This window comes from Corythoichthys intestinalis, chromosome 9 (assembly GCF_030265065.1).
Source record: "Corythoichthys intestinalis isolate RoL2023-P3 chromosome 9, ASM3026506v1, whole genome shotgun sequence".
Lineage (NCBI taxonomy): Eukaryota > Metazoa > Chordata > Actinopteri > Syngnathiformes > Syngnathidae > Corythoichthys > Corythoichthys intestinalis.
Window position 1 is genome coordinate 20,963,530 of NC_080403.1, and position 13,117 is coordinate 20,976,646.

The following is a 13,117-nucleotide window of genomic DNA, read 5'->3' on the forward strand; positions in this document are numbered from 1 at the left end:
ACAAGCTACATAACATCCTGCATCAAGTAAAGAGGAACTCCGCGACCCTGCTTGGAAAAACAATCAAGCATTTTTAAGGCTGCGGGAGTTGGCGCTATCAGGTTTGACGTAGCATGGGGGAGCCGAAGCCTATTTTTATCATGTCTGCCACATATTGATCAATAACAAGGGCGTTAGTGAGCAGACACGTACCTGCCAATCACACGCCTGTGCTCCACAAAGCATCTTCTGCATCCCTGCTGTGCGTTGTCCCCTTTTACACAACAGACAAGTGGTAGGATAATTCATGCCAGGACAAACAAACCGTATACAAGCGCTGCAAAAATTATTACCGACTAATTAGAACAAGTTGGTATCAAACAAATAATGGGTATACAAAGTCGACACGCCCCTTTTCAAATGCAAGGATTTTGTAATTCAAAAAACAAAAACTATTATTTTAAAAGTTTGTCCACTAGGTGACTAGGTGAATATGTTAACTTTCATCTTTTCGAGAGAGAAGTAAAAATAAAACACAGAAACAATTTCTGTTTTGTTCAATCACATTCAAGTTAATCTAAAAATCAGGACGCACCTGTATGTGCCTGGTATTTACCCGAGATACATTCCAGCTGTTCTAGTAGGGTTTTCCTGTCATTTGACCCTGTTTTTCCCTCTTGACTGTTATTTAAAACCATTCATAATTCCCTCCATCTTGTCCAAAGTCAAGATAGTCAAGAAGTAGCAGCGCCACATTTTACTGTAAGCAGATTTTGTATTGTTGATTAGGGTTGTGTTTGTGCCGAACAAGTATTTTGTATTTGTATTGTATTTTTAACAAGTAGCAATTACACATAACAAAAAAAAAAAAAATTATTAATAAAAACCGAAATAATAAAATAGTCATAATAATAATTCCTTTAATAATGTAACAAATCGGGTTCTAAATGTGGCGGACGTGTTTTGCGTGCTGTACCTGAATGCACCGCGTCGCTGACGTGACAGAGAGAGGGAGAGGTGCGGTTGAGATTTACTTTCTCTTTTAATGTTTTGTTGAGAACACCCTTAACTTATAAAGACTGGCTAATGGAGGTCAGAGGAGGACCGTGGAGATCGTAGACATTCTACGGCCGTGTTGTTGTGCCACTTCACGGATGCGCACTCCACGCTCATATATTTCTATCATTTCCAGCTTCATTTCAACGGTAAATGTCAAAAAAATGTGTTTTTCCTTGTTTCACCTCCTGCACTAACCTTCTTGGAACCTATGTGGATTTCTCTCACAAGAAGATCTGCCGAGCGTCCGTCTGTGGAGCTGTCATGTCTTATTTCGAGCATGTTGTCGGATGTAGAAACAAAGGGCGAATTAAATTTTATGTCAGATGTCGAAAAGATCGTGTGTCGACGCGATCGTATGTCAAGGTACCACTGTAATTTATTAATAATCATTTCTGACTTTAATTGCTATTATTGAATTACATCAATTTTTTCCCAAGCTTTGAATTTCATAACTTCTAGACATATATTTTCTTTCTTCACAAACAATGTAAAAAGGTACAGTGGGGCAAATAAGTATTTAGTCAACCACTAATTGTGCAAGTTCTCCCACTTGAAAATATTAGCGAGGCCTGTAATTGTCAACATGGGTAAACCTCAACCATGAGAGATAGAATGTGGGAAAAAAAACCCAGAAAATCACATTGTTTGATTTTTAAAGAATTTATTTGCAAATCATGGTGGAAAATAAGTATTTGGTCCATGTCGAAAGTTCATCTCAGTACTTTGTTATGTACCCTTTGTTGGCAATAATGGAGGCCAAACGTTTTCTGTAACTCTTCACGAGCTTCATCATTGTCATGCTGAAAGACCCAGCACCGTCTCATCTTCAATGCCCTTGCTGATGGAAGGAGATTTTCACTCAAAATCTCTCGATACATGGCCCCATTCATTCTTTCCTTTACGCAGATCAGTCATCCTGGTCCCTTTGCAGAAAAACAGCCCCAAAGCATGTTTCCACCCCCATGCTTCAAAGTGGGTATGGTGATCTTCGGATGCAATTCAGTCTTCTTTCTCCTCCAAACATGAGAGCTTGTGTTTCTACCAAAAAGTTCTTATTTTGGTTTCATCTGACCATAACACATTCTCCCAGTCCTTTGTAACACCATTTACCATTTACCATCATCCAAATGCTCTCTAGCGAACTGCAGACGGGCCTGGACGTGCACTTTCTTCAGCAGGGGGACACGTCTGGCAGTGCAGGATTTGAGTACCTGGCGGCGCATTGTGTTACTGATGGTAGCCTTTGTTACTGTGGTCCCAGCTCTCTGCAGGTCATTCATTAGGTCCGCCCGTGTGGTTCTGGGATTTTTGCTCACTGTTCTTGTTATCATTTTGACGCCACGGGGTGCGATCTTGAATAGAGCCCCAGATCGAGGGAGATTATCAGTGGTTTTGTATGTCTTCCATTTTCTAAATTGCTCCCACAGTTGATTTCTTTACATCAAGCGTTTTACCTCTTCCCAGCCTGGTGCAGGTCTACAATTTTGTCTCTGGTGTCCTTCGACAGCTCTTTGGACTTGGCCATAGTGGAGTTTGTAGTGTGACTGACTGAGGTTGTGGACAGGTGTCTTTTATACCGATAATGAGTTAAAACAGGTGCCATTAATACAGGTAACGAGTGGAGCCTCGTTAGACCTCGTTAGAAGAAGTTAGACGTCTTTGACAGCCAGAAATCTTGCTTGTTTGTAGGTGACCAAATACTTATTTTCCACTGTAATTTGGAAAAAAATTGTTTAAAAATCAAATAATGTGATTTTCTGTTTTTTTTTCACATTGTCTCTCATGGTTGAGGTTTACCCATGTTGACAATTACAGGCCTATCTAATCTTGCACAATTGGTGGTTGACTAAATACTTATTTGCCCCACTGTAAGTAACAGTGATCGCCAATGGTGATCGTCTCAGTTAAACCTAGTGGTAGTGCAGGCATGTGCCATTTTTGCACCTAGTGACCATTTCAAGCAAACTCAAGGGCACTTCAGAGACCATCTTCTCTTTCTGCTACAGCTCAGCTTGGCAAACCAGCGCACCCGTGCCGTGGGCGGGGCTCGCCAGCGAGTGAGAGGCGTGGGTGCACGCCGGCGACGAGGCAGGGAAAAAACAGAAAGAAGCAGACAGAAAAGGACACTATATTTAGCACTGTCGTCTCCTTTTTCTGTCTTCTGAATAATCATAGTTTTGACAGCGTACATCCAGAAGAGCAGAGGTTGTTGGGGATGTGCTTCTACAGTGCTCCTCATTCTCCTTTACTTCCTCCGGCAGCCTCTCCAGAGACAAAGTAGCAAAGTCTTGCAATAACTGCTTCAGGCTTGCGTGCCACAGTCACCCGTGTTGCTGTGTGGAAGCATGTTTCCCGGCCCTGACATTCATTCATTAGGATTTAAAAAGGGAAAGCGGGGGCAGTTTTGGACCACCGTGTTGATGCCAACAGGTACAATGCCAGCAGGGGAAACTTTGTGGACAGAAAAAAAGACAAAAAAAATAATTTGCCGAAAGCTTTTCCTTTTGTTTTGCAGCATTTCACAGTTGCACAGAATTTGAATGAATTGAGGACAGAGATGAAGAAAGGCTGACATTTGTGGGAGATGGGAGAGAAATGTAGCTGGTAGGTAGAAGGGCACAGAAGATGTCAATTAGACAATGCAGAGAGTGAGTCATAGTCATAGTATATATAATGTGTAATGTATGATACCGATGCATCTCAATAAATTAGAACAGTACAAGGTAGGTGTGCGACAAAATATGGAGATTGTGATATACCGTGATACTTTGTATCTCAAAAGGTTATCGATATGCTCCTGCCCAGAATCGAGATATCGTTTTAAAAATGTGTCAATGTTTAAAAAAACAAAACAAAACAAAAAAGGAACCAACAAGTTGTTACCAATATCTTCCACCATAATAGTGTTGCAGTTAACTCTAAGGCTGCCATTGACGGTGCTCGACTCCAATCAATTTAGACTGGGAACGTTCGTTCATTTAACATCAGAGCATTCACAGTCATTCTGTCCGATTTTCGGGGCATTTACAGGTCACTTGCTGTTCATTTACAGGTCATTTCCTGTTGAATTTCAGTCACTGCCTATTCATTTGGGTGATTCCCAGGTCACTTCCTGTTCAGTAACTCAAAATAAACAGGAAGTGACCCATAAAATACCCCAAAATCAACAGGAAGTAACTGAAAATCAGGTCAATGACAAATGGCCCAAAATTACCTCATTGCCTGGCATTGGCTGCCACTGACGGCCATAGACATTCAATACGTTTGAAGAGGGAGGGATGGCAGCGAATGAACGAATCATTCGCTGCCACCCTCCCAGTTCAAATGGACTGGACGTCTACTAGTGATAAACTCATTCCACTTCACAGCAGAAGCTTATTTGTTCATTCGCTGCCATCCCTCCCAGTTCAAATGGATAGGACGTCTACTAGTGATAAATTCATTCCAATTCATAGCAGAAGCTTGTTTTTCTGTTTATTAGTTGTTTGTAGAATATCCTAGAATGATTTCCTGACCAATGTAGCGATAATCGTTGTATCGCCATATTGTCAGATCATCGTTATGGTGAGCTTTGTATCGCAAATCGTATTGTATCATGAGGTAACAAGAGGTTCCCACTCCTAGTATAAGGTTGGTTGGTTTAATTCAAGAATTAAAATATCGTATCCAGATTTCTTACAGACAGTAAAATCCTTTCAGCTTTTAATATTTGAAAATAGATTAAAAACGACTATTGAGGCACTCAATATCAATTGACTATGGTTGCAATCATAGAGCCACAGTCACTCATTACCTTGCCTCATTGTGTTTTAGATGTTAACAATTTAACAAGCCATGTTGCCTGATGACACGGGCAATCAATTACATGACATTGCATTACTGAGTGACATGAGGATTTATGGATTAGGGCAACAATGTAGTGACGGAAAGACTGCATTTAGCATTTCATCAACTACCCTAGTAGCTGCTCCTATGTGCAACAAATACTAGTCCAGTACTTATCTTTCACTTATCACATATTTCTGCAATCAGATCTGATAGCTTTTTAAGAAAACCATCTCAGCATGATAGACATACAAAATGCGGCAGTGGTTTAAACCATGTAAAAAAAAAAAACTCTTAAACCTAAAATTTAATGAATTTCAAAAACCCAATCTTTTTCACTTGATTCTGATCCTCTAAAAACGACATGAACCGAGCCCGATTTCCGATCACGTGATAGGTTAGCAATGTTTGTACAATCAAAATGTCGTAATTACAGTAACAACTTTGAGGAAAAACTCAAAAAATATTCAAATAAAAAGCACAAAGTACAGTGGTAATTAAGCATGTCTTTTTGTGTCGGTTGATGTTGTAACCTGTTGCATACATTTGTTTATTTTGCACCATTAGTAACCTCAAAATATCATATTTCGGGATTCTCGTAGCTCAAAAGACCACTGTACTAAGCCTAAAAGGAAGCCTGAAAACAGGTCCAAAATGGATGGGCAAAGTCCCAAATAGCACACCCAATTATGGCTTTTTTCTTACTGAGGCTAACCTTGTACGCAGGTGTTCTCCTTGCCGATGGAAAAACAACGCTAAACACTTTCAAATGTGGCCTGAGGATTAGAGTAACAAGCTATTACTTGTTAATATGTTGCCACTCTCCCATAGTTTGAGGGCAGTTAACCTCGACTCTGACGGACTTCTGTCGGCGAGGTCACAACCTCAGCCGAGCTCTGCGCTCTAAAATAGCGTATGATTATAGAGCTGCTTTCAAGGTAAATATAGGAGTTCTCAGGAGCCGACTTAAGATAGATTCTTTTGCTTTGTAATGCATACCTACGTACGTAACTGCACATCAGTCCTGTCAGTTTGGTTCTCTAATTTGTGAATGCATCACACAATCTTACGAGGTTTGTCAACGTAGCCTTAGACCAAAAACCCAGATGCATTAGTCCATTGTTAGCAAGGATTTTGGGTAGATGATTTATCCCTTAAACTGAATGGACATTCCTTTACCCCTTTGTGTGGCCTTTTGGCCCTACTTAATAACAGCCTGCGCTTCAAGTCTTCTTGTCCTGTCTTTACTTCTAAATGATCATTGTTGGTTTAAAACAAGGCCTTTGGGTTTTTATGAGCCTTCTCATAAAGGCGACTGCGGTCCTAGTGCTATATTTTAACTTTGAACAAGAACGTTTTAGAATGTCTTTTTTACAAAAGCTCACGTTTTTCTATTTGGCTGAATTTATAATGCAAGTTCAACTGGCAATTTCTGAAAAAATGGCAACACATCAGGTTTTCAATTAAAATCATTCACTTATATTGTGCATATATTGTCACCAATTATTGGAGGCGCTGTGGTTGAGTTGCCTGGTATACCAGACTCACCGCTGTTCCAGCGATTGAGTCTGGCGACCGTCCGGCGGATCAAATTCCGGGGGAGGAGCAAGCCACAGAAAACAGACAGCGGAGTGGGCCAATCAGCGACGGGCAGACGTGACATTGTTAAAGCGACAAGTAATTAGCGTGAGCGGAGAATGGAGAAGTTTATTCAACATGGCGAGCGCGAGCAATGTTGACTGTTGTCAATGACTTGTTTCGATCTGTTTTTGGTAATTTAAAACTGGTTTTGCCGCGGATTGGAACATATTCTCAGCTCTCCCATTCGCCATCTGTGTTGTTGTAGACACGACTTTCGGCGCGCAAGAGTGACGTTGCTCGTTAAGAACTCGTCACGCAAATAAACAAATCTGATTTGACGATTCATTTTGTCCCTTGCTCGAGAGGCCGTTAATGGGCTGGGTTCCAGACTATTTCTCACAGTGTTTGAAAAATACAGGGAGAATAGTCTGGCTGTGCCAGGCAAGTGGTTGAGTGGTTGGCAAATCCAACTCACAGTTCTAAGATCAAAGGTTCAATCCTGGACTCTGGCTTTTCTGTGTGGAGTTTGCATGTTCTTCGCGTGCCTGCGTTGGTTTTCTCCGAGTACTCTGGTTTCCTCCAACATCCCAAGAACATGCATGGGAGGCTGATTGAATGGTCCAAAAATTGTCCCTAAGTGTGAATGTGAGCGTACACTCACACTCTGTGAGTGACAAAATAAAAACCTTTAAAATTGAGTCTAAGATCCCCAAAAATGATATCTTTTGGTTTCCTTTGCTTTTTCTGTCCATCATTTTTGATAGAATTAGTGGGTGATAGTGTCACTGCCACCATTACGAAATCTATTTTTTTGTTTTTTACCACACATGACAATCAACCTAAGACATCTGTGATTAGTTATTTTAGGAAATGGAAAAACAATGTCAAGTTGAGTGTATATATCTGATTTGTGCAGTTACCCTGCTTTTGTATTAGCAGATATTTGAAATGTATTGCATTTGGATGGGTTTTTAATCCGAGTTGACAATATTTGATTTCATATTGTTACGCTGTCATGACCCTTACTCGAACTGTATAACTTGAACTTTAATGATCAGAATCCTTAAGCTTTCCAACATGCTGGGTTTCAGAAAAATGTACATTATATCTGATATAAAACCACTAGAATAAACAAATCGGGGTTAAAATTAATGAAAACATAAGACATATACTGTATGAGCCATTTTGACTTTTAAATCCTTTGTGGGTTTTTTTTTGTGTGTGTGTGTGGGGGGGGGGTGATATAGTGCTAAGATTCGAAAGGAAAAGACAAAACATTGAGTTGACTCTGGTCTCATGCCAAAGGCATTAACATTTTGATGTACTGGTGTCAGAAAATGTAAATGATCAGTGAAAAGTAGAATGTTTTGCCACTGTTTAACCTTTACATGACTTGTTTCAAAGATGCGGAACAAAGGTTTTATTATTCAAACATAAATAAATCGCATAATGAGCCTAGTCTGTTATCATGTTATATTTATTACAACTAATACGGGAAATAGCAACTAAAAGCTATTGCTAAACCTCATGCCCATTATTTAGTTCAGTATGTTAGCTCATTAAAAATGAATAAAAGCTCCTTTAAGAGCTATTCCCAGCAGTGTGGCGCAAAAACCAATACAATTAGTCAGCGCACAGCTTATGGGCATTTGAATCCATAAGAGGTTGCTCCGCGATGCATAAAGTAATGTCGAAAACTAATTAAAAAACAAAACGGAAGTTGATTAAACCAAAGGGGAGAATAAATGATCTCTTTTCAAGCATGTAAATGTGTGAGTGCTTCCGTGCGAGATCCGTCTCGATTAGGGAAACACAATAGGATGTGAGGGATAACGAGAGCAAAAACAAACAAAGTAAGCAAAAAAGGGGGACAATGAGAGAGTGAGCGAATCACAATTGACCGAGCCCTTTCATTTTTAGGGCTTAAAAAATGTATACATGAAGCAAGAATAATCAAATTAGAAAGAATAGATGTGGTTGATATGCACTCAATGTGTCAATGCTTCAATATTATATTGACTGAATACAACCGACCAATGAAAATGTGTTTTATTTAGAAAAAAAAAATCCTCATCAAAGAACGCTAACAGTTGTCAATGTTCTCCAGTCGATCAAAGAACTGCACTCCAAATGCCCATCCTTAAATTTACGCATCGCTACACCACTGAAACCTATTTTAACAGGAGACCTACACACACGTACACACTGAGAGGGTCTCATGTGGCAACTGGCAAACATTCATAACATGCTGGATGTCGGCCTGAGTGAGGGCCCAGCCAAGTGTGAAATCGGACTTGATTTCAGAAGGGAGCCGAGGCCACACAAAGGCCTGTTTGGACAACTAATAGCAGCTAGGCCATTTAAAGAAAAGGGGGGAGGTGATGTGATATACCATATTCCTTAGATTTCAAAAGGAACATCACTGACATTCAGTTGGTCATTAGAGACTGCACAGATGCTTAAAAAAAACATAAACTCTACTGGTGTCAATAACATCAATTGATAGAAAGAAGGAATTTGATGGCAAATGAAGCCTCCTGCAACTTTTCCTTTATGGGTAATCCATGAATGAAACAATGAACCAATGAAATGACACGCAATATACAGTTGAATAGATGACCAGGACAAAAAAAAGCTATGCAATTTAATTCTGGCAACCTGTCGAGGATGCCTGTTTCACACCAGCACAGAGCTGGAGACTCACCTTTGAAGGACAAGAAGATCCTGGGGGCGGACAGTGGATCCAGGGCCGTAGGCAGCCCTGCGGACGACAAGGCCATCAGGGCCAGCATACAGCACAGGCTGCCCAACAACATTGTTTCTCTCTAACCAAGGGGGAGGAGAATCCAGGAGCTGAAGGACAGAGATGGATGGACGTCAGACAATGTGCTGGAATCTCGCATCAAGTTTAAAACTGGTGTTGAATCAAGCATAGTGCCTCACACAGTGAAGTACATCAGACTGGATGCAAATTAGAGATGAAATTGTTCTAAAATCATCATTCTTATGGTTATTATTGCCCAAATTAGGATACAAAACAAGAGTCAAGAATTTAGAAATTCTGAAAGGCAATTCAGTCAACCCAAGCACTTGAACTCAGTTGTTGGTCATTATTGATTAAGGTTACAGACCGACCTCTGTCCGCTACTTGAGGCCAGAACTTAGATACTTGAATTTCAGGGATAATTCCTCTAATTTCACTTGACTCAGGAATGAGAGGACACTGACTCCTGCTGTGGTTTCCTCGAGGAAGGCTACCTTAGCGATGTGGCTGTGGTCAAGTCAGCAAAATTATTTCCTACTCTGGCTGCATCTGGGGAATAGTTTGGGTTTTCAAAAGCCTCCAATAATGACATAGAGCTGCAATTTTTTTGCTAGCTACAAGCTTTTTTGAAAAAAGGTAGAGTTTGCTAACACTGCGTTGCTCTCTCGATCTTTTAAAGAGCTTTATGTGCACACATGACATGTCTTGGTAAATATGGCAATCGCAATGAAAAAAAAAAACATGAATGGCAATACTTGAAAAATATCACTTTCGGTGTGTCCCCTAAGAGGTGTCACAGCATGGCAACCACATAATTACATGCACCGGATGCTCTTCCTGACGCAACCCAACCCTTGATATCATGGCTAGGTTTTGAGACAGTGACCTGGAATCGAACCCATGCTGTCTGCATGAAAGGAAGCTATCAGTGGAGCCCTATTAAAAACCGTAATACTAGACATTTGAAATTCTAGATCTTTTTTTTTTTAAATGGAAGGCTCAGAAGTGTTTTCCCTTCAACTTCCTGCAATTATGATTAAAGTACTAGGCAAATGCATGTACCGGTCCAAAAGAAAAACTACAATACATTTGAAGTTCGAATGCTGTTTATCAGTAAATGTTTAATTCTGAGTCTAAATATGAATATCTTTTTAAGGCATACATATTTGTTTTTGAAGACCAATGTATATTTTTTTTAAACTCCAGGTGGATGCTTGCCAATGTCTGAGGTTTCAGTGGCTGTGGTTACATTCTGGGATGAACCTCTCTCTTGCAAAGAGCCTCTCTCCTCTCCAACCACCCACGGCGCTTCCCGCTGCTCTCTACGCGATACCCGGCACGCATACGGAAACAAACCTGCTGTGATGAAGCTAGACTACAAATTAAGCAAGTGCAATTGTAGTTTCATTGTTTTGCATTTTTTCAGCAGTTGTTCCTTTTGAGTCTAACAAGCAGAGTGTCACGAAGGGCTCCATGGCAAAATGCACTGACTGCACTAAGGGCAACTGAACATTGGGACGGTGGACGGCGTCCAAATGCAGCATGGCAAGTCGCCTGGGAGGACGCGGACACAATAAAACAAGCGTACATCTGTGTCGGGAGCTGTAATTTACGCTGGCACAACACCGAGACAGAGAGACACCAAGACACTGAGACATAGGTCTCGAGCCTGAGGTCAAACTGTCAGTCAAGGTTTAAGATCAAGTTGCACACTGTGGGTTCTGAGGCAATACTCCAAATCAGACCTTTAACCAAGATTTTAAAAAAGTGACCAGGCTCTTAGTTATGTACCCAGACCACATGTCACCAACTGAGACTACTTTGTCATTTTTTTGAGCTGCTGATGGAAGTAAATTTTGATGTTCAGCACCAATTCACAATAGAAGAAAACTAAATAAACTCTGTGGGAGCAAGCACTTGGGGAAATCTCCCTCTAAGGAAGAAAACTAAGACTGCCTGCTACGGCCGGTTGGGTTGGGATGGAGACACAGAGTAAAAGACGGGAGTGGATTGGGAGAGAACACGAAAGAAAGGTTGGCTGAGGAAGGAACGAGAGAACAATGGGCATAACAGTTGTCAAAAGCCATGTTGCATTTGAAAAACAGACGGTTTTAATTGAATAGGCTTGCTTGGGGCATCCTTTTGTCTGTATTTGTGACATTTTAAGTTTCTACATGTACCATTTGGGGGTAAAAGACTCTTAAACTCCAGTACAGTCTCCACAGTGAGTCTTCCGTTCAAGATTGTGCTGACATGACATTTTGAGGTTACAGAGGGCACACGATGAATTAGCCAATTAGCTTACTTACCACCAATCTTGAGTTTTTCATATGATTGTCGTCTATCTGACCAAGAAATTACATTGTCTTCAATATTTACTGTAATCATGAATTCTTACTACTGTGTAAGTAGAGATATAGACAGTGTAATAGCAGTGATAGACAATGGCATTCATTCCAATTTCAGTACAAATTTGGGTGTACATAGGCCCCGACACTGGGCAATTTAAAGTCCCGAAGACATGCATTGAACAAGTTTGCAGAGAGACATAAAAATAAATCCTTGCAAAGTAACTGCTGCAATTCCTGTCTTGTCTTCAGCTGTTTTATATTTACGAAAAAGTATTTCATAGAAGTATTTACAGTGATTATGATGTAATTATCACAATATACGCTCTTCCTTACATCTATTGTCGTAAATCAAGGACACTGTGAATATCAATTACGTACATGAGGATGATGGGGTCCTGTATTTACAACAGTTCAACATTACAGGTTACTGAAAAATATTTTTAATGGATTGCTTTAGATTAAATTTTGAAGTCATGAGCTTTTATACACACCTATATTTATCAACATCATGTTTTCACGACTGTATTTCGACTTACGACAAATCAGGTATTGTCAATTTTTGCTTCAACGTCGTAACCAGAGGACCTCCGTATTTAGCCCTGGTGTAGATTAGTGTTTATTGTACAGGTACCGGTATTTCTGCCAGCTCCAGTAAAAAATACACAGGAGCCTGTTGCTTTGAATAAACATCAAAAGGCTCCCCGGGAACCAAATAAACGACACAACTTGTAAAATGAATGTGATTTATGGCGTGACGTGCAAGCATATTCTCCGCATGGGCAAACGTCTAAACGTTGATTTAAAGGCGCATCTGCCTTAGAGCTACATGATTCACGATACATAAACGTGCATAACAGCACTCTTGATGCCCTCTTACCTAGCGTTTGGTTATGCCCAGAGAATGCCGCGAAAGAAGCTGTCCAGAAAAAAATGTACAACCATCCAACCCCCGGGGGTCCTCGGAGCGTCTTTGCCCGGGCGCACGCAGTCGTGAGCCGGCTGGTGTCCTCCGGAGATCCCGCTCGGTTATCCCGACCGGAGCCCAACAAAGCTCGGATGGACTCAATTGAACTTAATGCTCTTAAGTTGAAGTGCCCTCTGTGAATAGTTGTGTACTTTCCATCGTCGGGGGGTAAGATGCAAAAGAACGCAAATGAGTTGATCCAGAGAGGTGAAAGGGGTCTGACACAGACGAGCTTCCGCTGCTCAAGTGGCTGCCGAGCAGCGTGTGCAGGTGGATAGAGGAGACCCCCACCACCCTCACCACCCTTCAGGCGTGGACACACCCATGGGGGTGGGCACCTACCTTCGCACCGAAACCGCCCCCAAATTAAAAATATAATAAGGATGCAATGTGTTTTCTTGTACTCCAGGGGGAATATAACTAGAATTTTCTGCTAGTCAACATTTATGGGGAAATTGACTTTGTCATGCTTGTCTGTCTATCAAGAAAATGAAGCAGCCAAATACTTCTCTGGTTATGTCTTTTCCAGAAAATTACTTTTATAGGAAGCCCTGTAAATCTTTGTATTGCAAAGATTTTGAATGATTATGTTCA

At 40.8% G+C, this 13,117-nt stretch overlaps 1 protein-coding gene across 2 annotated transcripts in view; it reads right to left on the bottom strand.

Annotated features, from left to right (window-relative positions):
• Positions 1 to 12,760, bottom strand: part of sema3fa (sema domain, immunoglobulin domain (Ig), short basic domain, secreted, (semaphorin) 3Fa) — a 109,355-nt gene extending 96,595 nt beyond the window's left edge. For both annotated transcript variants that reach the window (XM_057845766.1, XM_057845765.1), the window contains exons 1-2: positions 12,437 to 12,760; positions 9,149 to 9,297 (exon numbers count right to left, since the gene is read on the bottom strand). In XM_057845766.1, the coding sequence (XP_057701749.1) occupies positions 9,149 to 9,260 (112 nt within the window). In that variant the 5' untranslated portion in view covers positions 9,261 to 9,297; positions 12,437 to 12,760. The remainder of the gene's footprint in view (positions 1 to 9,148; positions 9,298 to 12,436) is intronic.
• Between the last annotated feature and the right edge of the window lie 357 nt (positions 12,761 to 13,117).